The 27,162-nt window shown below is 49.7% G+C and overlaps 1 protein-coding gene across 6 annotated transcripts in view; it reads right to left on the reverse strand.

The window, feature by feature from the left end:
• Positions 1-27,162, reverse strand: part of EYA2 (EYA transcriptional coactivator and phosphatase 2) — a 165,187-nt gene that overhangs the window by 76,833 nt on the left and 61,192 nt on the right. For 5 of the 6 annotated variants that reach the window (XM_075571293.1, XM_075571296.1, XM_075571291.1 and 2 more), the window contains 3 exons: positions 23,575-23,623; positions 21,735-21,877; positions 5,337-5,453 (listed from right to left, as the gene is read on the reverse strand). In XM_075571293.1, the coding sequence (XP_075427408.1) occupies positions 5,337-5,453; positions 21,735-21,877; positions 23,575-23,623 (309 nt within the window). The remainder of the gene's footprint in view (positions 1-5,336; positions 5,454-21,734; positions 21,878-23,574; positions 23,624-27,162) is intronic. The other variant, XM_075571297.1, reaches the window with a different exon arrangement.

Genomic DNA, 27,162 nt, shown 5'->3' on the forward strand with positions numbered 1-27,162 from the left:
CGCACCGCTGATCTAATAATATCTCATGAGGGGAAAAATACCTGACCCCAAATATTGGCAAATCAGATTACTCCCTGGGTCAACAACCTTCCCATGTTTACTTATTTGGTATTAAATAGTATGATGTGACGGTCACTCCACTATACCCCCTGCTTCCAGACGGCAACAGAAAACTCCTGTGTGTGGTCTGGTTGATGACACAATGCCCAGTACTACATGGACATATTTTTTTAGAGGTCTCTGAAAAAATAATTAGGCCGCATCACAATTATTTCTCCAAAGCAGAAATCAATTTGAGGATTTAACAAGGTTTGTGACATAGGAGAAAAAAGTCCTGCTAAAACAGAACTGGAAAGTGGGCGTGCACCTTTAACTCGGTTGCTGCCGTTCGGGGCCACATAAAGGTGCTTTGCTGAGCCCCTTAGCAGCTGAGGGGTTAAAAAGGAACCTTGCCCACCCATAAAGAGATTTATTGAAATGTATCTAATCTACGGGATTATTGCACCATTGTGACATTCCTCTAAATCACTGGTAAAGGCCATCACAGAAGTATTAATGTCGGGAGCAATATCACTGATATTTAGCGTTTAAAGGCGCACAAACTTCAGCAGAGCCTCACTGATAAAAATCAACACTTTCCCCCTATAAATGCCATATTTGGGCCAAGGACCTCCAAATCTCCCAGACTTCTGTTGACACCTTTGGGTTTACTGGGGGTAAGTACGCTACAGGTCCCCGGGAAAAGAACGCTTTACGACAGGTGGTATTGGTGCTAAATCAACGTTTTGGAGCGATAGCAACCAAAGAAAATATCAAGGGCACGGCGGCAGGTGACCTTTCCTAATGGCCTTCAAATTATCCCCACTGCACAGAAGTCCAGAGGGAGCAGGGTGACCCCGTCCCCTCTGGACTTTTGTGGAGTGGTGTTTGGAAGAGGACTATCGGAAGCAAGTCCTCACCGGAGGGTTTGAGCAGTTCTCACCCGTATATATTTCTCTCTGATCCACTGTTATATACTTGTATTCTGTGTGAGAGCCGCACAATATCACGTTTGGCGTTACTTTAAATTATACCCGTCACTGCGCACAAGAGCCCATTATTTCTGAAGCCAAAGGCCCATTCCCTCCCACATTATCCTCTGCGTTGGTTCATTAGGGTTTCATATCATTGTATGTATAAAAGTTACAGAGCCATTCTCTATTTATTGATCCAATCAAAGGCACACAAGCAGATAATTGCTATCCTTTACCGAATCAAGGCACTTAGCCAATGAGGGGGGAAAGGAAACCCATTTCTTTCCCTTAAGACACCCACAATAAAATTGAAGCAGATACAGCACAGTATCTTTGAAATATAATTTAGTAGACTATAAAAAGGCTCACGTTAACGGAACATATACATATATTTTTTAATTGGTTGGATATTAAAATAACCCTTAAATGGAACCACACAGGGACTGTCTAATTCTACCCGTTAGAATGCCTTGTAGGCTAAAGGGTTTATTTTCTTTCCAAATACTTTTTGTCCCGTTTGAAAATACACTTAAAAGTTTAGTTGCTGTATCAGAGGTTAAAAGTCAGACGCTAAAGAGTCTCCTGAGGGTCAACTTTACTAAAAAGAAAAAAAACACAGGGACTTTCAGCTGTCTCTGGACGTCTCTGGCTGTCTCTGGGTGTCTTTGGCTGTCTCTGGCTGTCTCTGTACTTCTTTGGCTGTCTCTGGCTGTCTCTGGCTGTCTCTGGCTGTCTCTGGCTGTCTCTGGACGTCTCTGGACGTCTCTGGCTGTCAATCTCAGAAGTGTGTAAGAGAGACCGAAGACATAAAGCAAAAAATTCCACCTAGAAATCTACCTTGGAGGTTGATTTATGATGAAAACCAAGTCCCTTTCGTCTCACCCGAGGGGAAGATGCTCCCCCCCCCCCCCCCCCGGAGCAGGGTTAAAGCGTGGCGTGGGAAGCGAAAATTCGTGTCAAGGTAAATGCCTGAAAGGTACAATCCATCCCCAAACACAGCTTCTTTTAACCCCGTCGGTGCTGGAGGACTCCCGCCCGGACGCTGTTATATATTACCCGTAACAAAACTGCTGTCGTAAATATAACACTCTGAGGCCCATTGAGTTCATGTATTCATGCGCACACACAAAAAAGTCAGTTTGTGTCGCATTGCCCCCATTTTCTGCTCTTGTTTGCAACAAATGTAAGAAATGACAAAACTACGGACCTTGCAGCAAAGAAATCCTCCGGGTTTAACTGATATTCAGTAGCACTGTGTGCAAGAGACAGGCGCAGCGCGGTAAGCATAAGGCTGCGGTCCCAGTACAGCCTGTGCGCACGGCGCGGTAAGCATAAGGCTGCGTTCCCAGTACAGCCTGTGTGCGCACGGCGCGGTAAGCATAAGGCTGCGGTCCCAGTACAGCCTGTGCGCACGGCGCGGTAAGCATAAGGCTGCGGTCCCAGTACAGCCTGTGTGCGCACGGCGCGGTAAGCATAAGGCTGCGGTCCCAGTACAGCCTGTGTGCGCACGGCGCGGTAAGCATAAGGCTGCGGTCCCAGTACAGCCTGTGTGCGCACGGCGCGGTAAGCATAAGGCTGCGGTCCCAGTACAGCCTGTGTGCGCACGGCGCGGTAAGCATAAGGCTGCGGTCCCAGTACAGCCTGTGTGCGCACGGCGCGGTAAGCATAAGGCTGCGGTCCCAGTACAGCCTGTGCGCACGGCGCGGTAAGCATAAGGCTGCGGTCCCAGTACAGCCTGTGTGCGCATGGCGCTGTAAGCATAAGGCTGCGGTCCCAGTACAGCCTGTGTGCGCACGGCGCGGTAAGCATAAGGCTGCGTTCCCAGTACAGCCTGTGTGCGCACGGCGCGGTAAGCATAAGGCTGCGGTCCCAGTACAGCCTGTGCGCGCACGGCGCGGTAAGCATAAGGCTGCGGTCCCAGTACAGCCTGTGTGCGCACGGCGCGGTAAGCATAAGGCTGCGTTCCCAGTACAGCCTGTGTGCGCACGGAGCTGTAAGCATAAGGCTGCGGTCCCAGTACAGCCTGTGCGCGCACGGCGCGGTAAGCATAAGGCTGCGGTCCCAGTACAGCCTGTGTGCGCACGGCGCGGTAAGCATAAGGCTGCGTTCCCAGTACAGCCTGTGTGCGCACGGCGCAGTAAGCATAAGGCTGCGGTCCCAGTACAGCCTGTGCGCGCACGGCGCTGTAAGCATAATGGTAAAATGTATCCATTTTCCAGTGGGAAACCCGTGGGGAAAGGGCGAGCCACGTGTGACGTCACTTCCTGTTGTTTGGGCGAGCCACGAGGACAGTGGAGCTAGCCGGACGGCGTGTCCATTTTCCATCCAGCACAAGGGCTCACTGCCATAAAATGGCCGATATTGTTCTTATTGGAAGTTTGGGTACTCTCCTTTTTACCTGCGCAGACCTGCGCAAACGGCATCTTCTGTGTTAGGTCAGGGGTGCTCAACTCCGGCCCTCCAACGGGCCAGGTTTTCGGGGTACACCTGCTTCAGCACAGGTGGCTTAATCAGTCCCTGCTTCAGCACAGGTGGCACAATCAGAGGCTCCAGTCTTTTACTGGGCCTCTGATTGAGCCACTTGTGCTGAAGCTGGGATATCCTGAAAACCTGACCTGTTGGGGGGCTGGAGGACTGAAGTTGAGCGCCCTTGTGTTAGGTGGTATTAAGATCTTCTACTAAGGGGATTACCCGATATCCACTGAAGTGTCCAATTGCGCCATATTCAGATGGACTTCCCTACTGACAGAAATGCCGCCGATCGGCTGCTTCAGCGGATATAGCAAACGTCCCTAAGGGTTCTCAGCTAAACCTAATACAGTATATCAGACTCGCAAGCCGAGTATATTTGTGCATCTAAAGAGCCCCCAAATGTTAAAAAAAACTATTGTGATCCGCGCTGTTTCAAAAGCCTTTAGGCAACTAGCGTCACAGAACCTGAACGGGGGCGCCGGACCCAATATCTGCAACTCCTTACACAGAGAAAAGCCCTTTCTCACAGAGAACCTCTCCCGGTGCGAGCTGGCAGGTTTATTTCCAACGTCGGTACCACTCTGCGTGCTGTACGCCAGGAGGAGAATCCCGCGCATTCCACTGCCACGGGCGTAAATCCGGTTTGCGCTGGAAATGGTGGCTGCGTGGATAACCCCTTCACTGCCACAAGGCCCAGCAGAGTATGCAGGTGTTACATTTGGTGTAAAAACACCAAAGAATATCAAAATGCTGTTCGAAATGTACAATCTTCTGCATTTCCTGCCGCCAATCATACCTTCTGCGAGCAGGCTTTTTGCCGATCAGCCCTTCCCAATCTTTTTGAACTCCCCCAAAAGTAACAGCTTTGGCTTTGGGACCCCCTTCTGTATTTGGTGCATAAAAGGTGACACTGTGTGCTCATTTGCATGTCATTACCCAGAATTCCAGTGGGAGCGCTGTATGGTAAGAGATCAGGGTTGCAGACGTGTCTGAGATGCTCACAAATTATATTTTTATTTACTGTATATAAAGGAAGAAGATCAACGCTTTGGTATTTTCCCCCCAAAAGCCAATAAACTGTGGAATATATTGCATTAACGGTGCATCCTTTGCTCAGTTGCTATTGGGTTCACACCTGAAAAGCTATAAGGCATGTGTATGAAACAAACTTATATGTATATGTTCCACTATATGCTAGATAGGACGGCAGTGACCGTTCAAGTGGAAGAAATACAATGCCAACCTATCCCTCAACTTGAACATGAAGATACAACCCAGTATAATTATAATAATTATCTATAAACCACACATCTCTTTTCTCTTTGGAAATGGGATTTGAGATATATCTGGAGTTTTTGGTGTTTTTTTTCCTTTTAAATCAAGAAAACTCTGATAAATGGACCTCTAAAAGTATATTTCCAATGAGGAGAACACGCGTGCATTGTGGTGTCAGTTGATGGTACAGCGACTACATTATAACCCTATCCTAACCATAACTAAAGTCAACTAGTACAGGGGTGCTCAACACCAGTCCTCAAGACTCTCCACCAGGTCAGGATATCCCAGCTTCAGCACAGGTGGCTCATAATGGCTCAGGATATCCCAGCTTCAGCACAGGTGGCTCAGTAAGCCTCTGATTGAGCCACCTGTGCTGAAGCTGGGATATTGTTAAAACCTGAACGATTGGGTGGGGGGGGTTTTGAGGCCTGGAGTTGAGCCCCCCTGAACTGATACCTCATTCATTTTCCTAAGTGAAACTCCATCTCTGGGGATTCTTTGGTTACTCCTGCAATTTAGGACTCCTGCCTTCCTTACATTACGAAGAGAGAGCGAGAGCTCAGAGTTACATACCATGCATCTGATAAGTGTATGGTGCTTGTCCTGGTGGAGGGGTGCTGAAACTTGAGCCGTAGCTGAGAAACCCACTTTGTCCAGGAGAATGGCTTAAACTGTCTTCTGTTTTGATGCCTATAAACCAAGAGAAACAGTTGAAACACATCTTTCTACTGTCAATGTATACAAAGAGAGCAAAGAGGGCTATGGCAGTTGTGCTGGTAACCCGACGCTAGGAACATGTCCCCCTTGCCTATTTTATCAACCAGATGTTGAAGTGAACATATCACTGGTATACTTTCTCCCTGATGGACATTCCCCTATGCAAGTTCTAGTTGATAGACAATAAAGAGACCTCACTCATTTTCTTCCCAAGAATTCCTGCTCGAATCTTCCTTGCGTTGGCCAGTACGGCGAAGATTATGAAATAAGATTTGATGGAAATTTCTGGCAGCTTCACCTCAACCCAAGATACAGGTCAGCTTCACATCAACCCAAGATACAAGTCAGCTTCACGTCAACCCAAGTTACAGGTCAGCTTTACCTCAACCCAAGATACAGGTCCGCTTCACGTCAACCCAATATACAGGTCAGCTTCACCTCAACCCAAGATACAGGTCAGCTTCACATCAACCCAATATACAGGTCAGCTTCGCGTCAACCCAAGATACAGGTCAGTTTCACGTCAACCCAAGATACAGGTCAGCTTCACCTCAACCCAAGATACAGGTCAGCTTCACGTCAACCCAAGATACAGGTCAGCTTCACGTCAACCCAAGATACAGGTCAGCTTCACATCAACCCAAGATACAGGTCAGCTTCACGTCAACCCAATATACAGGTCAGCTTCACGTCAACCCAAGATACAGGTCAGCTTCACGTCAACCCAAGATACAGGTCAGCTTCACGTCAACCCAAGATACAGGTCAGTTTCACGTCAACCCAAGATACAGGTCAGCTTAACCTCAACCTAAGATACAGGTCAGCTTCACATCAACCCAATATACAGGTCAGTTTCACCTCAACCCAAGATATAGGTCAGCTTCACGTCAACCCAAGATACAGGTCAGCTTCACGTCAACCCAAGATGCAGGTCAGCTTCACATCAACCCAAGATACTGGTCAGCTTCACCTCAACCAAAAATACAGTTCAGGTTCACCTCAACCCAAGATACTGGTCAGCTTCACCTCAACCCAAGATACTGGTCAGCTTCACTTCAACCCAAGATACTGGTCAGCTTCACATCAACCCAAGATACAGGTCAGCTTCACGTCAACCCAAGATACAGGTCAGCTTCACGTCAATCAAATATACAGGTCAGTTTCACGTCAACCCAAGATACTAGTCAGCTTCACCTCAACCCAAAATACAGTTCAGGTTCACCTCAACCCAAGATACTGGTCAGCTTCACCTCAACCCAAGATACAGGTCAGCTTCACCTCAACCCAAGATACTGGTCAGCTAAACCTCAACCCAAGATACAGGTCAGCTTCACCTCAACCCAAGATACTGGTCAGCTTCACGTCAACCCAAGATACTGGTCAGCTTCATCTCAACCCAATATATAGGTCAGCTTCACCTCAACCCAAGATACAGGTCAGCTTCACATCAACCCAAGATACTGGTCAGCTTCACCTCAACCCAAAATACAGTTCAGGTTCACCTCAACCCAAGATACAGGTCAGCTTCACGTCAACCCAAGATACAGGTCAGCTTCACCTCAACCCAAGATACAGGTCAGCTTCACCTCAACCCAAGATAAAGGTCAGCTTCACCTCAACCCAAGATACAGGTCAGCTTCACATCAACCCAATATACAGGTCAGCTTCACCTCAACCCAAGATACTGGTCAGCTTCACCTCAACCCAAGATACTGGTCAGGGCTCATAAAGTTATCTATTCTCATTGGTATCACTCAAGCTGCCATTCTGGACATGCCCAAGACTGACAAGAGTATGTGCTGTCATAATCTATTTATTGGGAGAGCGATCACACAAATACATACAGCGATGCCATTCTTTATTACATAACTCTGATATGATAGCTGGCACTGTAGATCAGAAACAGAAGGTCAGCAAAAAAATCTGATAATTCAGTTGTTGATGTCCTGAATCACAGGGATACTAAGGGAATATGTGTTCAGCTCACAATCAGCATTATGATATTAAATCGAGAGGGACACATCCATGTTGCCTCCGTGTGCATCAATATATGAAGACATTATGGGGCAGATTAACAAAACACTGGTAGTGGTTAGGGCGCCGAATCCTGCGTTAAGGGCGCCGAATCCTGCGTTAAGGCCTATTGACTTGAATGGGGGGTGGGGGGGGTGTGTTGACTCGTACCCAGAGTTTGGTGACTCTGCCCCTATGGATGGTGCCAATGAGTGATTTGAGGATTGGTAATTGAGAAATAAGGAGAGAAGTTATTGTGTGCTAAGCTGGCATGGTATATACCAAACTTTATGCCACCTACTGACAGACTCTCTCTGGAACGCACCCAGGGGATCCGGTGCAATTTACCATTCTCTCTGATGGAAATAGACTTTTTCCCCCCATCAATGCTGAAAGGGTTAACCCCACTGGCAGTGAAGGTGATTAAGTAAGTGAATAAGTGCTGAACCAAGTAGCTGAGGTCTGATGATATTAGGGGATACCGATTACCCTTACTATTAATAGCCTCTTCATTTTCAGTTCCTATAGATGACACATACCATAAAAATGTGACATCTACAAATATATGCCCCATATTTCGGGAAGGGGCCCTGATCCAAGCACAGTAACAATTATTTTAATGGCACTTTTAACCATTGTTAATCCCGGAAGTTAAATATACTCCTTCACAGGATATTTTGACATCAATCATCTCTAGAGGAAACACATGTTCCATGAGCTCACCCAACAAGTACCTCTATTGACAGGCTGATGTGTCCGATATGTTGATGGAGGGTGAATGTCGGAGACAGACAGTACTTTGATCAAAATCTCCAACCTAAAGTACACGTTAAAACGGTTATTTTTTTATTCTTGCTGTTGAGGTGCTGGAAGAAATAATTCTTGACCCAATACAACAGCAATGTTTAGGTCAATTGTACACTACACGTCTCCACTGGGCGATCGGATGGGAAGACTGGATAAAGGACTCTTTGCTCTAAGAAACATGATGTAGAACAAGTTTCTAACGTATCCCGAAATTGCTATAACTTGAATGTATATTCTGTTATGCTGAACATTGGATGATACGAATAAGACAGCATTACTGTCACCGATTGTACAACTGGATATGGCGCGAATTAAGAAAATCCTTACTTATATGGCGGTATAAAAATATTACTGTTATCCATAAAAGCCCCAATCATCACTCCTTAATGCAAGATTAGGGTCACATTCTACCCAGTCTGAGGTGGCCGCTGGGGCAGTTTACAGAAGCAAATCCATATTAAAATCTATGGGGATTTCGGATGAAAATATAGACTGACCCCTAAGTGATTTATTGCATCAGTAGCCCGGCAGTCCATGTCTAAAGCCAAAAGCCCCTCCTATGAACTACTTTTTGTGTGTGGCATTAGGTTCTTATGTTAGTGTCCCACATCACTATAAAGAATAAACCAGGTGATGTTTCTGTCTATTCTTCAACTGCCAGATACATTGCCAGGACACATGCTCCACAGATATACATCTTGTTTTCAGGTACGTTCTAGGGTAGCGACGGATTAGGCGTATATTTGGCCCTGGGCAAGGTTCTTGTTTGGGCTCCCCCATTACATGGCTCCTCCATTACATGGCTCCCCCATTACATGGCATTACATGGCTCTCTACGCGTGCACAGGCTTCAAAAGGAAGACAGTTATTGTAAGAGAAAAATAAACGTACTGTATCAAACACTTCGGTTGTGTGGGACAATGGGCCAAACTTGTATACCAACAACCTTCTTGCACCGGCATATTCCCTTAATATAATAATAATAGCATGTTCTTGTATAGCGCTGCTAGTTATACGTAGCACTTTACAGAGACATTTTTGCAGGCACAAGTCCCTGCCCCGTGGAGCTTACAATCTACGTTTTTGGTGCCTGTGGCACAGGGAGATAAAGTGACTTGCCCAAGGTCACAAGGAGCCGACACCAGGAATTGAACCAGGCTCCCCTGCTTCAAGCTCTCAGTGCCAGTCAGTGTCGTTACTCACTGAGCCACTCCTTCATCAGCTCTGACATTTCTAACGCGATTACAGAGGGCGCCATATACAGTATGTCAAATAAATCCCCAAATGTAACCCCCTTAATGCCAAAGAAGTCACCAACGCAACATACCCGTAACTCCCCCTGGGCAATGGAGTAACAACTCTACAAGGTATATGTTACACTCCCCAGATATCAGGGTATATGTTACATTCCCGAGATATCAGGGTATATGTTACACTCCCCAGATATCAGGGTATATGTTACATTTCCCAGATATCAGGGTAAATGTTACACTCCCCAGATATCAGGGTATATGTTACATTCCCCAGATATCAGGGTATATGTTACATTCCCCAGATATCAGGGTATATGTTACATTCCCCAGATATCAGGGTTTATGTTACATTCCCCAGATATCAGGGTATATGTTACATTCCCCAGATATCAGGGTATATGTTACATTCCCCAGATATCAGGGTATATGTTACATTCCCCAGATATCAGGGTATATGTTACATTCCCCAGATATCAGGGTATATGTTACATTCCCCAGATATCAGGGTATATGTTACATTCCCCAGATATCAGGGTATATGTTACATTCCCCAGATATCAGGGTATATGTTACATTCCCCAGATATCAGGGTATATGTTACATTCCCCAGATATCAGGGTTTATGTTACATTCCCCAGATATCAGGGTATATGTTACATTCCCCAGATATCAGGGTATATGTTACATTCCCCAGATATCAGGGTATATGTTACATTCCCCAGATATCAGGGTATATGTTACATTCCCCAGATATCAGGGTATAAGTTACATTCCCCAGATATCAGGGTTTATGTTACATTCCCCAGATATCAGGGTATATGTTACATTCCCCAGATATCAGGGTATATGTTACATTCCCCAGATATCAGGGTATATGTTACACTCCCCAGATATCAGGGTATATGTTACATTCCCCAGATATCAGGGTATATGTTACATTCCCCAGATATCAGGGTATATGTTACATTCCCCAGATATCAGGGTATATGTTACATTCCCCAGATATCAGGGTATATGTTACATTCCCCAGATATCAGGGTATATGTTACATTCCCCAGATATCAGGGTTTATGTTACATTCCCCAGATATCAGGGTATATGTTACATTCCCCAGATATCAGGGTATATGTTACATTCCCCAGATATCAGGGTATATGTTACATTCCCCAGATATCAGGGTATATGTTACATTCCCCAGATATCAGGGTATATGTTACATTCCCCAGATATCAGGGTATATGTTACATTCCCCAGATATCATGGTATATGTTACATTCCCCAGATATCAGGGTATATGTTACATTCCCCAGATATCATGGTATATGTTACATTCCCCAGATATCAGGGTATTTGTTACATTCCCCAGATATCAGGGTATATGTTACATTCCCCAGATATCAGGGTTTATGTTACATTCCCCAGATATCAGGGTATATGTTACATTCCCCAGATATCAGGGTATATGTTACATTCCCCAGATATCAGGGTATATGTTACATTCCCCAGATATCAGGGTATATGTTACATTCCCCAGATATCAGGGTATATGTTACATTCCCCAGATATCAGGGTATATGTTACATTCCCCAGATATCAGGGTATATGCTACATTGTATATTCCAGGCTTCTCCAGCAAATGGGTTAAAGCGAGAGTCCCCCCAAATCTTCATCTTTACCCCCCACTATCCAACTGTTTTTACATGGCAGGGAAGCAGGGGGTTTATTAGATACATACAGTACGTGTAAACACAGCGCCAATACCGTCCCCACCAGGGGAAACAAAATGGCGGATTAAATCTCTTGAGATACACGGGCCAATAGGAAGCCCCTACATGATCCATTGCAGCTATTGGCCCACGTGGCGTTACATGACTTGAACAGCCAGGAAGCACCGGTGCCAGCGTTCCCGATGTGTATCTCGTTAACCAGGGGGTCCCGAGCTGAAATTAATGCCGGTCAGCTCCAGGGACCCTGTGCTTCCCCCCCCCCCCCGTGTGTAAAAAACAGGTGAGGTCTGGGGGAGAAACTGCTCCTTCCACATGCACAACCCGTCAAAAAGCGGATAGAGCCATATCCATCGTAAAATCACAATGGAACTGGTATAATATCTGTCACGCTTCATTATCGCGTGTATATCTTTATATATACAGCGCCCGCGTACTCAGGCTTTACAAAGACACTACATTACAGAGAATTATAATCCAACAAGCGCAACAATGTAAGGCAACAGGAAAGGACATCCCTCCCCCGGAGAGCTTACAATCTATTGCAGTAAAGACGGAGCAGCCTGGGATCACTGTGTACAACAGGTTATCCACATTATTTTCCTTTATATCGCTGTAGTTTTTCAGTTTTACCGCGTGAATGCTTCAACTTTAACCTACAACCCACAATTAGCGTTTAGCTAACTGCTGCCATTTCTGGAAGCCCGAGGATTATAGTTTAGCACCAAATTAATTTCCACACAATGCCACGTTTTGTCTCGGAGACTGACCTCAATTTATGTTGGTGGCTATAAACAATAATACCTCATTGTTCTGGAATACCAGCCAGGTGGGACTTTTCATATGCGAGTGGCACATGCATTATCTGGGGGGGGGGGGCGGGGGGGGGGGTGAGGGAGGGGGGAGGGAAAGAAACTGCTCAGTGATCCCAATAGGTAATCTACAGGATTAATAAGCAACATATGGGCCTGACATATGTGTGTGCCCTAAAGACACAATCCAGTAGCAAATGGTGATACTTTCACCTGCTCGATGAGAAACAACTGTTTGGGTATTTTCACTGGAAACCCTCCAGCTCCCAAACACTACTGCAACCCCACCCGAATAAAACGGGGGGACTGGCTGCAGGAACACGCTTGAAGTTGAACAGACGCCTCGTTGTAAATATCGCTGGTTCCCCGAGTGTTTAAAAAAAAACACTTTTTTGTTCAGTATTTTAAGATGTAGTTTACTAAACGCTCCCAATCTGACGAGCTTCCCTAAATTACTGACCCCTTAACCATGTCACTGCCATTAGTACACTTTGTCCCTAGGAGGGACTGACCCCTTAACCATGTCACTGCCATTAGTACACTGTGTCCCTAGGATGGACTGACCCCTTAACCATGTCACTGCCATTAGTACACTTTGTTCCTAGGAGGGACTGACCCCTAAAACATGTCACTGCCATTAGTACACTTTGCCCCTAGGAGGGACTGACCCCTTAACCATGTCACTGCCATTAGTACACTTTGCCCCTAGGAGGGACTGACCCCTTAACCATTTCACTGCCATTAGTACACTGTGTCCCTAGGAGACACTGACCCCGTAACCATGTAACTGCCATTAGTATACTTTGTTCCTAGGAGGGACTGACCCCTAAAACATGTCACTGCCATTAGTACACTTTGCCCCAAGGAGGGACTGACCCGTTAACCATGTCACTGCCATTAGTACACTTTGCCCCAGGAGGGACTGACCCCTTAACCCTGTCACTGCCATTAGTACAATTTGTTCCTAGGAGGGACTGACCCATTAACCATGTCACTGCCATTAGTACACTTTGCTCCTAGGAGGTACTGACCCCTTAACCATGTCACTGCCATTAGTACACTGTGTCCCTAGGAGACACTGACCCCTTAACCATGTCACTGCCATTAGTACACTTTGCTCCTAGGAGGTACTGACCCCTTAACCATATCACTGCCATTAGTGCACTGTGTCCCTAGTAGACACTGACCCCTTAACCCTGTCACTGCCCTTTGTACACTTTGCCCCTAGGAGGGACTGACCCCTTAACCATGTTACTGCCATTAGTACTCTTTGTTCCTAGGAGGGACTGACCCCTTAAACATGTCACTGCCATTAGTACACTTTGCCCCAAGGAGGGACTGACCCGTTAACCATGTCACTGCCATTAGTACACTTTGCCCCAGGAGGGACTGACCCCTTAACCCTGTCATTGCCATTAGTACACTTTGCTCCTAGGAGGTACTGACCCCTTAACCATTTCACTGCCATTAGTACACTGTGTCCCTAGCAGACACTGACCCCTTAACTCTGTCACTGCCCTTAGTACACTTTGCCCCTAGGAGGGACTGACCCCTTAACCATGTCACTGCCATTAGTACACTTTGTTCCTAGGAGGGACTGACCCCTAAAACATGCCACTGCCATTAGTACACTTTGCCCCTAGGAGGGACTGACCCCTTAACCATTTCACTGCCATTAGTACACTGTGTCCCTAGGAGACACTGACCCCGTAACCCTGTCACTGCCATTAGTACACTTTGTTCCTAGGAGGGACTGACCCCTAAAACATGTCACTGCCATTAGTACACTTTGCCCCAAGGAGGGACTGACCCGTTAACCATGTCACTGCCATTAGTACACTTTGCCCCAGGAGGGACTGACCCTTAACCCTGTCACTGCCATTAGTAAACTTTGTTCCTAGGAGGGACTGACCCATTAACCATGTCACTGCCATTAGTACACTTTGCTCCTAGGAGGTACTGACCCCTTAACCATGTCACTGCCATTAGTACACTGTGTCCCTAGCAGACACTGACCCCTTAACCCTGTCACTGCCCTTAGTACACTTTGCCCCTAGGAGGGACTGACCCCTTAACCATGTCACTGCCATTAGTACACTGTGTCCCTAGCAGACACTGACCCCTTAACCATGTCACTGCCATTAGTACACTTTGCCCTTAGGAGGGACTGACCCCTTAAACATGTCACTGCCATTAGTACACTTTGCCCCTAGGAGGTACTGACCCATTAAACATGTCACTGCCATTAGTACACTTTGCTCCTAGGAGGTACTGACCCATTAACCATGTCACTGCCATTAGTACCCTTTGTTCCTAAGAGGGACTGACCCCTTAACCATGTCACTGCAATTAGTACACTTTGTTCCTAAGAGGGACTGACCCATTAACCATGTCACTGCCATTTTTACACTTTTCCCCTATGAGGGACTGACCCCTTAACCATGTCACTGCCATTAGTACACTTTGCTCGTAGGAGGGACTGTCAAGGAAAGCTTTTGGAAATTCCTCAAAATTAATGTGACTTTTAAACTAATGCTAGAAGAGTAATTTGTAACCGAATTCTCTTCTTTAAGATTTGTTTTTTATCTTAAACGGCATAACACACGTACATGTTAATAAAGAATTGGAGTTAGGAACAATAAAAATATTATACTATTACATTACAATAACTGCAGAGTTGAATGATCTAAAGACACACATTCCCTGTGCATCAGTCTCTCATTCCCTGTGCATCAGTCTCTCATTCCCTGTGCATCAGTCTCTCATTCCCTGTGCATCAGTCTCTCATTCCCTGTGCATCAGTCTCTCATTCCCTGTGCATCAGTCTCTCATTCCCTGTGCATCAGTCTCTCATTCTCTGCGCATCAGTCTCTCATTCCCTGTGCATCAGTCTCTCATTCCCTGTGCATCAGTCTCTCATTCCCTGTGCATCAGTCTCTCATTCCCTGTGCATCAGTCTCTCATTCTCTGCGCATCAGTCTCTCATTCCCTGCGCATCAGTCTCTCATTCCCTGTGCATCAGTCTCTCATTCCCTGTGCATCAGTCTCTCATTCCCTGTGCATCAGTCTCTCATTCCCTGCGCATCAGTCTCTCATTCCCTGTGCATCAGTCTCTCATTCCCTGCGCATCAGTCTCTCATTCTCTGCGCATCAGTCTCTCATTCCCTGTGCATCAGTCTCTCATTCACTGTGCATCAGTCTCTCATTCTCTGCGCATCAGTCTCTCATTCTCTGCGCATCAGTCTCTCATTCTCTGTGCATCAGTCTCTCATTCTCTGCGCATCAGTCTCTCATTCTCTGCGCATCAGTCTCTCATTCCCTGCGCATCAGTCTCTCATTCACTGTGCATCAGTCTCTCATTCTCTGTGCATCAGTCTCTCATTCTCTGCGCATCAGTCTCTCATTCTCTGCGCATCAGTCTCTCATTCTCTGCGCATCAGTCTCTCATTCTCTGCGTATCCGTCTCTCATTCTCTGCGCATCAGTCTCTCATTCCCTGTGCATCAGTCTCTCATTCTCTGTGCATCAGTCTCTCATTCCCTGCGCATCAGTCTCTCATTCACTGTGCATCAGTCTCTCATTCTCTGTGCATCAGTCACTCATTCTCTGCGCATCAGTCTCTCATTCTCTGCGCATCAGTCTCTCATTCTCTGCGCATCAGTCTCTCATTCCCTGTGCATCAGTCTCTCATTCTCTGCGCATCAGTCTCTCATTCCCTGCGCATCAGTCTCTCATTCTCTGCGCATCAGTCTCTCATTCCCTGCGCATCAGTCTCTCATTCCCTGCGCATCAGTCTCTCATTCCCTGCGCATCAGTCTCTCATTCCCTGCGCATCAGTCTCTCATTCCCTGTGCATCAGTCTCTCATTCCCTGTGCATCAGTCTCTCATTCCCTGTGCATCAGTCTCTCATTCTCTGTGCATCAGTCTCATTCTCTGTGCATCAGTCTCTCATTCTCTGTGCATCAGTCTCTCATTCCCTGTGCATCAGTCTCTCATTCCCTGTGCATCAGTCTCTCATTCCCTGTGCATCAGTCTCTCATTCCCTGTGCATCAGTCTCTCATTCCCTGTGCATCAGTCTCTCATTCCCTGTGCATCAGTCTCTCATTCCCTGTGCATCAGTCTCTCATTCCCTGTGCATCAGTCTCTCATTCTCTGTGCATCAGTCTCTCATTCTCTGTGCATCAGTCTCTCATTCCCTGTGCATCAGTCTCTCATTCTCTGCGCATCAGTCTCTCATTCCCTGCGCATCAGTCTCTCATTCTCTTTGCATCAGTCTCTCATTCCCTGTGCATCAGTCTCTCATTCCCTGTGCATCAGTCTCTCATTCTCTGCGCATCAGTCTCTCATTCTCTGCGCATCAGTCTCTCATTCCCTGCGCATCAGTCTCTCATTCTCTGTGCATCAGTCTCTCATTCCCTGTGCATCAGTCTCTCATTCTCTGTGCATCAGTCTCTCATTCTCTGTGCATCAGTCTCTCATTCCCTGTGCATCAGTCTCTCATTCCCTGTGCATCAGTCTCTCATTCTCTGCGCATCAGTCTCTCATTCTCTGCGCATCAGTCTCTCATTCTCTGTGCATCAGTCTCTCATTCTCTGCGCATCAGTCTCTCATTCTCTGCGCATCAGTCTCTCATTCCCTGCGCATCAGTCTCTCATTCTCTGCGCATCAGTCTCTCATTCCCTGTGCATCCGTCTCTCATTCTCTGTGCATCAGTCTCTCATTCTCTGTGCATCAGTCTCTCATTCTCTGTGCATCAGTCTCTCATTCTCTGCGCATCAGTCTCTCATTCCCTGCGCATCAGTCTCTCATTCCCTGTGCATCAGTCTCTCATTCTCTGCGCATCAGTCTCTCATTCCCTGTGCATCAGTCTCTTATTCTCTGTGCATCAGTCTCTCATTCCCTGTGCATCAGTCTCTCATTCTCCGCTTTAATTTAAAGTGACATTGTGAAGACCGGGAGTAATTATATGGAGCAATTAGTGGGATCTGTTGGTGCATTATATATCATGTTACTGGGATGAATCAATTCATACCTTATATTTCTCCAATTATTGGTTCCATAATTATACAGGGGAGCGCAAACTTTTTCGTTTGCGCCCCCCTGCTTGCTCTTCCCCCTGCTCGCGTTCGTCCCCCATTACCTTTTCTCCGGCATCAGCGGCGTCATTTGACTCCGCGTTGTCATGGTGACGCATCGCCAGAAGTCTCCGGAGAGAAGGTTAGGCTACGCTTGTCGTCGGCGCTTATAGTGCACGCGATGGTGACGGTGCAACCAAGCGACAGCGCTACCAAAAATCTGGTAGTCACTGTTGTTTGATTAATTCAGCGACGGTCTCCCCTTGTGGCCAATCGGAAGGCTTTTCCGTCCCTCTTTCTGACGTCGCTGGCTACTTAAATGCAGCTGTCGCAATGGCGACGGGTGACGTCATCGGCCGTCGCCGGCAGTATAAGTGAAGCCTAAGAGACATACAGAGGCCTTGCGCGCTCCCCATGCATTTTATTTAAACGTTGTGGAGAAGAGCGCGATGCCTCTGTAAACGCTGTCCCCCCCCCCCTAGAAAAAGTCGCGCCTCCATGTTTGCGCTCCATGCCATAGTAGGCGAGGTTGAAAAAAGACATATGTCCATCAAGCTCAACCTACGCTAAGTTTGACGGCGGACACTTTATCCTATATCTATACTTACAGTATATTGATCCATAGGAAGCAAACACACAACCCCTGTAAGATTTAGTTTTTAAACTCTTTTGCTGCCAATGGGGCATGTGTGACGTTACTCAACAAGATGCTTGTATGTGCCAAAAGCAGCAAGAGACGTGTGCGCATCTGTACAATGAGGTGTTATGCCTCAAGACACTTCACAGTTCATTCACTTTCGCAGTAATGCCCCCCAGGAGCCCCTATAAGTTTAACTCATATCACGTTAGTATCTAAGGACTCCGGGGAGAGCCCCATTTTAAATTTCCGGACACTTCACGTTTCAAACACTTATATCTCCTGAAAGCTGCATCAGATTGTGCAAATAAAAACAGCATTGGAAGTGGCGAGAAGAGATCTCGTTAAAAATGTTAAAAAATCCCCAAAACAGATCCACACGAACCCCTGCTTTATTGCACAGTAAGGCGTGCTGTGGAATACCAGCGCTTTGTAAACGCGGCCCGCGGTTATTTCTCACGGGCAGGTGGCGTGGCTTTAATACAGAGAGATTGATGCTATAATGGGGGGATTTGACTTAATTCTGTTCGCGGACGGGAAAAGTCCTCTAACACTACAAATAGATGAAGGACGAGCTCAGTGACAAGAACAATGCCTGGGAAGAGGGTAAAGCAGGGTATTGTCAGATCTCCGCGGGACCATATTACCTCCTTGTGCCTCGGGCATCCAAATTAGATTGTCAGTTCTAAAGCCAAGTGCTCATCGTGTCGGCAAAGTTCTATGTAAAGCGCTATACAAGACACAGCTGTAGTTATTACAATCCGATTTATTCTGGGTGTCCCCTTCCTTAGTTTTGCATAGCAACTTTACAGTGTTACTCAATGAACCCCTTTTGCTGCCAGGTGGTCGACTTGTGGGAGGAATTCCTACGAGTTGGCAGCCTGTGTTTTCCAGGCTGTGAGGAATGAGGGGGCGAGGGAGCGAGGGGGCGAGGGAGCGAGGGGGCGAGGGAGCGAGGGGGCGAGGGAGCGAGGGGGCGAGGGAGCGAGAGGACGAGGGAACGAGGAAGCGAGGGGACGAGAGGACGAGGGAGCGAGGGGACGAGAGGACGAGGGAGTGAGGGATCGAGAGAGTGAGGGGACAAGGGAGCGAGAGGACGAGGGAACGAGGGAACGAGGGGACGAGGGAGCGAGAGGACGAGGGGACGAGGGAGCGAGAGGACGAGGAAGCGAGGGGACCAGAGGACGAGGGAGCGAGGGAGCGAGGGGGCGAGGGAGCGAGAGAGCGAGGGAGCGAGGGAGCGAGGGGGCGAGGGAGCGAGGGAGCGAGGGGGCGAGAGAGCGAGGGAGCGAGGGAGCGAGGGAGCGAGGGAGCGAGGGAGCGAGAGAGCGAGGGAGCGAGAGGACGAGGGAACGAGGGGACGAGGGAGAGAGGAGATGAGGAAGCGAGGGGACGAGGGGACGAGGGGACGAGAGGACGAGGGAGCGAGGGGACGAGGGAGCGAGGGGACGAGGGAGAGAGGAGATGAGGAAGCGAGGGGACGAGGGGACGAGGGAGCGAGGGAGCGAGAGGACGAGGGAGCGAGAGGACGAGGGAGCGAGAGGACGAGGGAACGAGGAAGCGAGGGGACGAGAGAACGAGGGAGCGAGGGGACGAGGAAGCGAGGGGACGAGAGGACGAGAGAGCGAGGGAGCGAGGGGACGAGGGAGCGAGGAGACGAGGAAGCGAGGGGACGAGGGAGCGAGGGGACGAGGGAGAGAGGGGACGAGGGAGAGAGGGGACGAGGGAGCGAGGGGACGAGGGAGCGAGGGGACGAGGGAGCGAGGGGACGAGGGGGCGAGGGGACGAGGGGACGAGGGGATGAGGGAGCGAGGGGACGAGGGAGCGAGGGAACGAGGGAGCGAGGGAACGAGGGGTCGAGGGGACGAGGGAGCGAGGGGACGAGGGAGCGAGGGGACGAGGGAGCGAGGGAACGAGGGAGCGAGAGGAACGAGGGAGTGTGGGGACGAGGGACGAGGGAGTGAGGGGACGAGGGGACGAGGGAGCGAGGGGACGAGGGGACGAGGGGACGAGGGGACGAGGGACGAGGGAGTGAGGGGACGAGGGGACGAGGGAGCGAGGGGACGAGGGGACGAGGGGACGAGGGGACGAGGGGGCGAGGGGACGAGGGGGCGAGGGGACGAGGGGGCGAGGGGACGAGGGAGCGAGGGGACGAGGGAGCGAGGGGACGAGGGAGCGAGGGAGTGAGGGAACGAGGGAGCGAGAGGGACGAGGGAGCGAGAGGGACGAGGGAGCAAGAGGGACGAGGGAGCGAGAGGGACGAGGGAGCGAGAGGGACGAGGGAGCGAGAGGGACGAGGGAGCGAGAGGGCGAGGGCTCCTGAAAGGCTCCGCCAGGAATCAGGGAGCATTTCCTCTTGGCACAAAGTTAGATACCAAACATTGTTTGCTGGTCACTGAAATGTGGATTTCAAGCTCCTAGATCCTCTTTCTGTGACCATCTAAACGGCCGCACAGTGTGTGGGACAGAATTATAGGGGGGGTCTAATATTATCCAACCTTTAAAGCAGCAGTCCAATATATATATATATATTCCCTTTAATATGCGCATCAGAACAATCCACACAATGATGAGTATTTAGCGAAGTTGCCGATTGACCCGATCTCGTGCGATCGATCGGCAAAGATTTAGCTCGGGGGTTCACTAAATGGCAGCACAGGAGTATTCTGCAGGCAGTGGAACGCACATGCATATTAATATGACAAAGTTATGTGGGGAAGATCATGTGACCAGGCAGTCACTAGATGCAATTGGTGCACTGCTAGAGAGAGGGCAGGGCTCAAAAAGGGGAGTGCCAGAGCCTGTTTCAGAAGAGGAAGGGGATGTGACTTTGTAAATGGTTGCTATAGAAACAAAAAAGGCTTGTTACATTATAATACAATAAAAATGTAATTCAGAGTTGTTTTAAAAAACCTGCTACAGGTATTTTCTCATAGTACTGATTGCTTGGTCTGCAGCTTTAAAGTCTGACTTCACAGCGTCGATGGGTTTTGTTAGATGAAAACCAGGTGCTTGATACCATTACAATATACAGACAAGTCTTTCTTTTATTTCCTCTGGCTGTTCCCTCTTGTGAGTTTGCGCAGGCAGTCACCCCCTCTCTGTGCCACAATCTTTATTGGCTCTCTGATAAGGACAGGGCAGGTGAAGGGTAAATAAGAGACCAGACTGCCAAACACTGAAAAATGACCCTTGTAAAGAATATCCCCCAAAATGAAAGCAGCCAAATTACTGCTACTGCTATTAGCACAATTAGATTTCACTAGGGGAATAATTACACTATTCAATGAGTTACAAGAGGTTGTTTGGTTATGTGGGATTACGCCCTTAAAGCAGCCCCCCACAACCCTACATAAATGGAACTCCTGTAATGTTAGGATTGTGTCTCCCTGAGTATGTCCTGCTCTTTATTTGTGCGTTGTAAAAAGGAGCAAGCCAAACAATATCCTACGTGGGTTTTTTTAAAAAAAATAAATACTTTCTGTAGTATTTGATAATACTTACAATTTTTTTTTAAAATTCAACTCAATGCCGTTTTTAATGAGTATTAATATACTGAGCATTCTTTGATTTCTATAGCAGGCTTTAGCCCACCTCCCCATCAGTGCAAGATATTTGTATCACTTTCCTGTTTGTGATCATTTGTTGCCAACGTTCCCAGCAGTTTGAGCTGCAAACTGTAACAATAGATAATGTTACTTTAGTAATGTAAGAATACATTGTAGCTGGTGAGTTACACTGACTGAAGGATTGATTGAAACTGAAAGGTGCATCAGATTTAAAAAAAATACAAATGGAAGGAGCTCTCTTAAAATACGTTAAAAATAAATGAAATATAAACCAAAATGGCGATTGGCGCAAACTGCTTCTTCAACCCGAGAGAAGGCCATGTGATTTCTTTACTGCTATTGATGCGCACACGCGCCACTTACTGTAAGATGGGATGCCGTAGGCTTGTCCTGGGGGAGGATACGCAGCGTACGCTGCGGCCTGCTGAATTCCGGCACTGTACTGTGTCTGTCCATAAGCAGCCATCGCTGGTATAGATGGGGGTGACACTATATGTGGGTAGTGCCTACAGAGAAAAGATATAGGTTTAGATTCTTCATTTCATAACAAGACACGGATAATTTGCATAGCACATTATGTCTGCATCATGCAAACATATTTTTTATTTTAAAGATGGCGCCCGCAGTCCTTGTCATCCATTGTGGCTTCCTATTGGCCCCGTGATTTGGTGGCCATCTTGGTTTTCCTGCGATGGGAGGAGAACACTGGCACCTAGAACTGTAAGCATCTCCGGAACCAGAGGGAACACGAGACGGAATATTCTGCAGTTTAGCCACCCAAGGACCCCCCGTTCAAATCCAATTTAAAAACAATTAATAATAAATACGATTAAAATGAGAAACCGAGATTGCTGTTTTTAGAGGGGCCGTTTAACCCAGAGGGTCCCCCCAAAAATACATTTTTAAAGGTCATAGTTTAAACACATTGGCTTCCTTAGAAAGATTCCCTCACCAATGATTAAAGGTAATTATGGAGTCGTGATTTACTTTGCAAACACAAGGCAGAGCAAAAGGAACCGTCCCCCCGGATCTTTCAGGGCAGACAAACCGTTCTGTCACCAAAAGACATTAGGTAGAGATTGTAAAACCCACCACAGCAGGGGCTTTCACACGGAAAAGGTCAAAGTTAATTAGATTATTTAAAGCAGCAATCCCCTCTACTTATTTTTTTTTTAAACCCGCCCCTTTTCCTACCAGGATGGGGTCCCCCAGAACCGTGCTAATCAGCTCGGGGGTCTCGCTGATTCGCAAGATACTTCCCAGCGAGGTCTATATTCCCCCGCAGGTGAAAGACAATGGCGGCCAAATCGTGAGCCAATCAGCGACAGCGGCTTCCTATTGGACGGCCAATTAAATCCCCATTCAAAACCAGGAATTAATACCTGTAACTTCACTGCTAAGTATCTCAGTAACAGAGGGGTCCCCTTACTCCCCCCCCCCCCATCCCACGCACCCCGGTTTCCTGATCCTGTAAAGAAAAGGGGAATTGGGGGATAATTGCTGCTTTAAATATAGTCCTACTAATCTGACTGCTTGAAGACAGGACTCCACCCCGTCAGTGGATGTAACATCCCCCTGTCCTTACTTCCCCTGGACTTTCCTTACTTCCCCTGGACTGTCCTTACTTCCCCTGGACTTTCCTTACTTCCCCTGGACTGTCCTTACTTCCCCTGGACTGTCCTTACTTCACCTGGACTGTTCTTACTTCCCCTGGACTGTCCTTACTTCCCCTGGACTGTCCTTACTTCCCCTGGACTGTCCTTACTTCCCCTGGACTGTCCTTACTTCCCCTGGACTGTCCTTACTTCCCCTGGACTGTCCTTACTTCCCCTGGACTGTCCTTACTTCCCCTGGACTGTCCTTACTTCCCCTGGACTGTCCTTACTTCCCCTGGACTGTCCTTTACGGGCATGGTAGGACTTCCATGCTCACTAAGAATTCCTCTGCCTCATTATATCAGATGTTTCTCATGAGAATTATTATAACATATTTTTCCTCTGTTTGTTTCCCACTCGCAGCGCCCGGCGTTTTTCTTGCGCGTCTCCCTGGGTTATACCCATCGAGCAGCGGAGGGAGGATAAGAGCTGGAACGGCTCTGGGCGCGTGCGAACGCCTCTGCCTCAGGAACGCCGCGCATGCAGACGGGGTCGGGCACATCGTGTTCCCGAGCTGTATAGGAGCTTATGTTAGAAAGCCGGCTTACCTTGGGTAATTCACTTCAGGTGCAAACTGTTCGGATTCTTTGCTGTTGCCTGAAGGGGAAAACAAAATAATCATTATTAATGACATTGCGAGTGTTTTCTGTTTAACCCCTTCGGTTCTTTGCAATGCGTGGCAGGCACCTCCTGCACTCAGTGGGTTACGGTACCACCACCTCCAGTTTCAGAAACACATATCTAAAGCTAAAGCGTGTAAGGTACACAGAATTAAGTCGGCACAATTTGTTCCCTTACCCGAAGAGCTTACAGTCTCGTTATTGGGGTTTGGATAAACTGTACATGATCACAAGAAATTAACACGTGGGTCCCAATTTATTATGACAGCACTTATTCCCTCAGCTGCTGTCTCTGTAAGTCTCCCACCATACTGTACCTCTTAGATTGTAAGCTCTTCGGGGCAGGGATTTCCTTTCCTATTGTCTGATTTTGCTGCACTTATTGTATCATTTTAATTCCCTGTACTGTATTCTTTGTGACGCGCTGTGAAAAAGGAAATAATGTGTATATAAAGCGCTGATGCTTAAATATATTAGTGAAAAATCCTAAAATAATTATAAAAAACCTTAAATAAAGGACTAGGCTGCCTGCTATAAATGACCCACAAAGATCATAACACAATCACAGAAAACACAATTATGTTTAATCTAGGCACCCTTATATTCTGTTTTCTGTGATTGTGAAGCGCCGAGTACACTTTTGGCGCTATATAAATAAAGACATACAATGATGGAAAGCGGTCTCCCCGTGCTGGCGGACGTTTAGGTCTCATTCCTTTCAATGGAGCAGATATCTTCTCTAGCACTGGGGAGTAGCTTCACTTCATACTGAATCTTATACTATATTAGTGAAAGCACTGTATGTTTGCCTGCCTGCCTGCATGCCTGCCTGCTGGATGTCCGGTGTCCCTAGGGAAATCTGATTGGTCCCTTGGCCCGCCCCCGCACACCTCTCATTGGCCTGAGGAGGAGTGACGGGCCAAAGGACACACAGGGACACACACACACAGGGACACACACACACAGGGACACACACACACAGGGACACACACACACAGGGACACACACACACAGGGACACACACACACACACACAATGACAGACACACACACAGTGACACACACACACACACACACACACACACACACTGTTACCTACATTAGCGGGGCTCACAGTTAGCAGCACCCGCGCGCACCTCCTCCTCTCCCCGTGTCTCCCGCGCTTTCACCCCGACCCCCCCCCTCCCCCGGCGCTGCTACAGTCAGCGGGACACACACACTATTATTACCCCTTCAGCGCCCCCCCCCCCCACCCAGTGTCAGCGGCCGTGCGAGAGCCCCCTTCTATATCTCCCACCTCTCCCCCCCCACACATACACATGCCCCCCCCTCACCGGCGCTACAACTCACCCCCTCCCCGGCGGGGGAACAGCCAGTGGCCAGGCAGGCTGCCTCGCGGCGCCGAGTGCCCAAGATGGCGGCGCCCGGGACACAGCGGGGGAGCGGCCACAACACGCTGCCTCCCGCCTCAGATCCACGTGGGACCTGCCGGACGGGTGAGTGAGCGGCCTTCACCACCCCTCACCCCCCATCACCTCCCCTCACCCCCCATCACCCCCTTTCACCTCCCCTCACTCCACTTCTCCCTTCCACCCCCCTTCACCTCCCCATTTACCTCCCCCCTCACCTCCCCATTTACCTCCCCCCCCTTCACCTCCCCTCCACCCCCCCCCTTCACCTCCCCTCCACCCCCCCTCCCTTCCACCCCCCCATCACCTCCCTTCCACCCCCCTCCCTTCCACTCCCCCCCCTTCACCTCCCCTCCACCCCCCTCCACCCCCCCCCTTCACCCCTTCACCTCCCCTCCACCCCCCCTTCCCACCGCCCCCCCCCCCTTCCCACCGCCTCCCCCCCCTTCCCACCGCCTCCCCCCCCCCTTCCCACCGCCTCCCCTCCCCCTTCCCACCGCCTCCCCCCCCTTCCCACCGCCCCCCCCCCTTCCCCACCGCCTCCCCCCCCTTCCCACCGCCTCCCCCCCCTTCCCACCGCCTCCCCCCCTTCACACCGCCTCCCCCCCTTCACACCGCCTCCCACCCCCCCTTCCCACCGCCTCCCACCCCCCCTTCCCACCGCCTCCCACCCCCCCTTCTCACCGCCTCCCCCCCCTTCCCACCGCCTCCCTCCCCCCCTTCCCACCGCCTCCCACCCCCCTTCACACCGCCTCCCACCCCCCCTTCCCACCGCCTCCCACCCCCCCTTCCCACCGCCTCCCACCCCCCCTTCCCACCGCCTCCCATCCCCCCTTCCCACCGCCTCCCACCCCCCCTTCCCACCGCCTCCCCCTTCCCACCTCCTCCCCCTTCCCACCACCTCACCCCTCCCCCCCCCTTTCCACCACCTCCCCCCCTTCCCACCACCTCCCCCCCTTCCCACCACCTCCCCCCCCTTCCCACCACCTCCCCCTTCCCACCACCTCCCCCCCTCCTCCCCCTTCCCACCACCTTCCCCCTCCTCCCCCTTCCCACCACCTTCCCCCTCCTCCCCCTTCCCACCACATCCCCCCTTCTCTCCCTTTCCACCACCTTCCCCCTCCTCCTCCTTCCCACCACCTCCCCCCTTCCCACCACCTCCCCCCTTCTCCCCCTTCCCACCACCTCCCCCCTTCTCCCCCTTTCCACCACCTCCCCCCTCCTCCCCCTTCCCACCACTTCTCCCCTCCCCCCCCCGCTCCCCTTCCCCCCCCCGCTCCCCTTCCCCCCCCGCTCCCCTTCCCCCCCCGCTCCCCCTTCCCCCCCCCCCCCCCGCTCCCCTTCACCCCCCCTCCGCTCCCCTTTCCACCCCCCCCCTCCACCTCTTTTTGCCCTTTCCCCTCCCACCCCCTCCCACACTTCAACCCCCTCCTCAAACCCTTCCCCCCCCTCCTCTAACCCTTCCCCCCCTCCTCTAACCCTTCCCCCCCCCTCCTCTAACCCTTCCCCCCTCCTCCACCCCTTGCCCCCCTCCTCCACCCCCTCCTCCCCTTCCCGCCGCCCTTCGCCTTCATGCCCGCCTTACCGCCTCCCCACCCCCGCCTCTGCCTTTCACCCGCCCTTACTCCAGCCGCCTCTGCCTTTCACCCACCGCCTCACAGCCGCTGCACGCACTCAACAGACACCCGCCACACTCGACACATACCTGCCGCCACACACACCTGCTGCCTCCCGCCCCTACCCCCCGACATCACTGACCCACCGCCTCACACCCTAGCAGGACCCCCACTCACAGACAGCACTCACAACCCACGCGCCAGCCGCCGCCTCACACCCTAGCAGGACCCCCACTCACAGACAGCACTCACAACCCACGCGCCACCCGCCGCCTCACACCCTAGCAGGACCCCCACTCACAGACAGCACTCACAACCCACGCGCCACCCGCCGCCTCACACCCTAGCAGGACCCCCACTTACAGACAGCACTCACAACCCACGCGCCACCCGCCGCCTCACACCCTAGCAGGACCCCCACTTACAGACAGCACTCACAACCCACGCGCCACCCGCCGCCTCACACCCTAGCAGGACACACGACTCAGATTT

Source organism: Ascaphus truei, chromosome 15 (assembly GCF_040206685.1).
Source record: "Ascaphus truei isolate aAscTru1 chromosome 15, aAscTru1.hap1, whole genome shotgun sequence".
NCBI classification, from domain to species: Eukaryota; Metazoa; Chordata; class Amphibia; order Anura; family Ascaphidae; genus Ascaphus; species Ascaphus truei.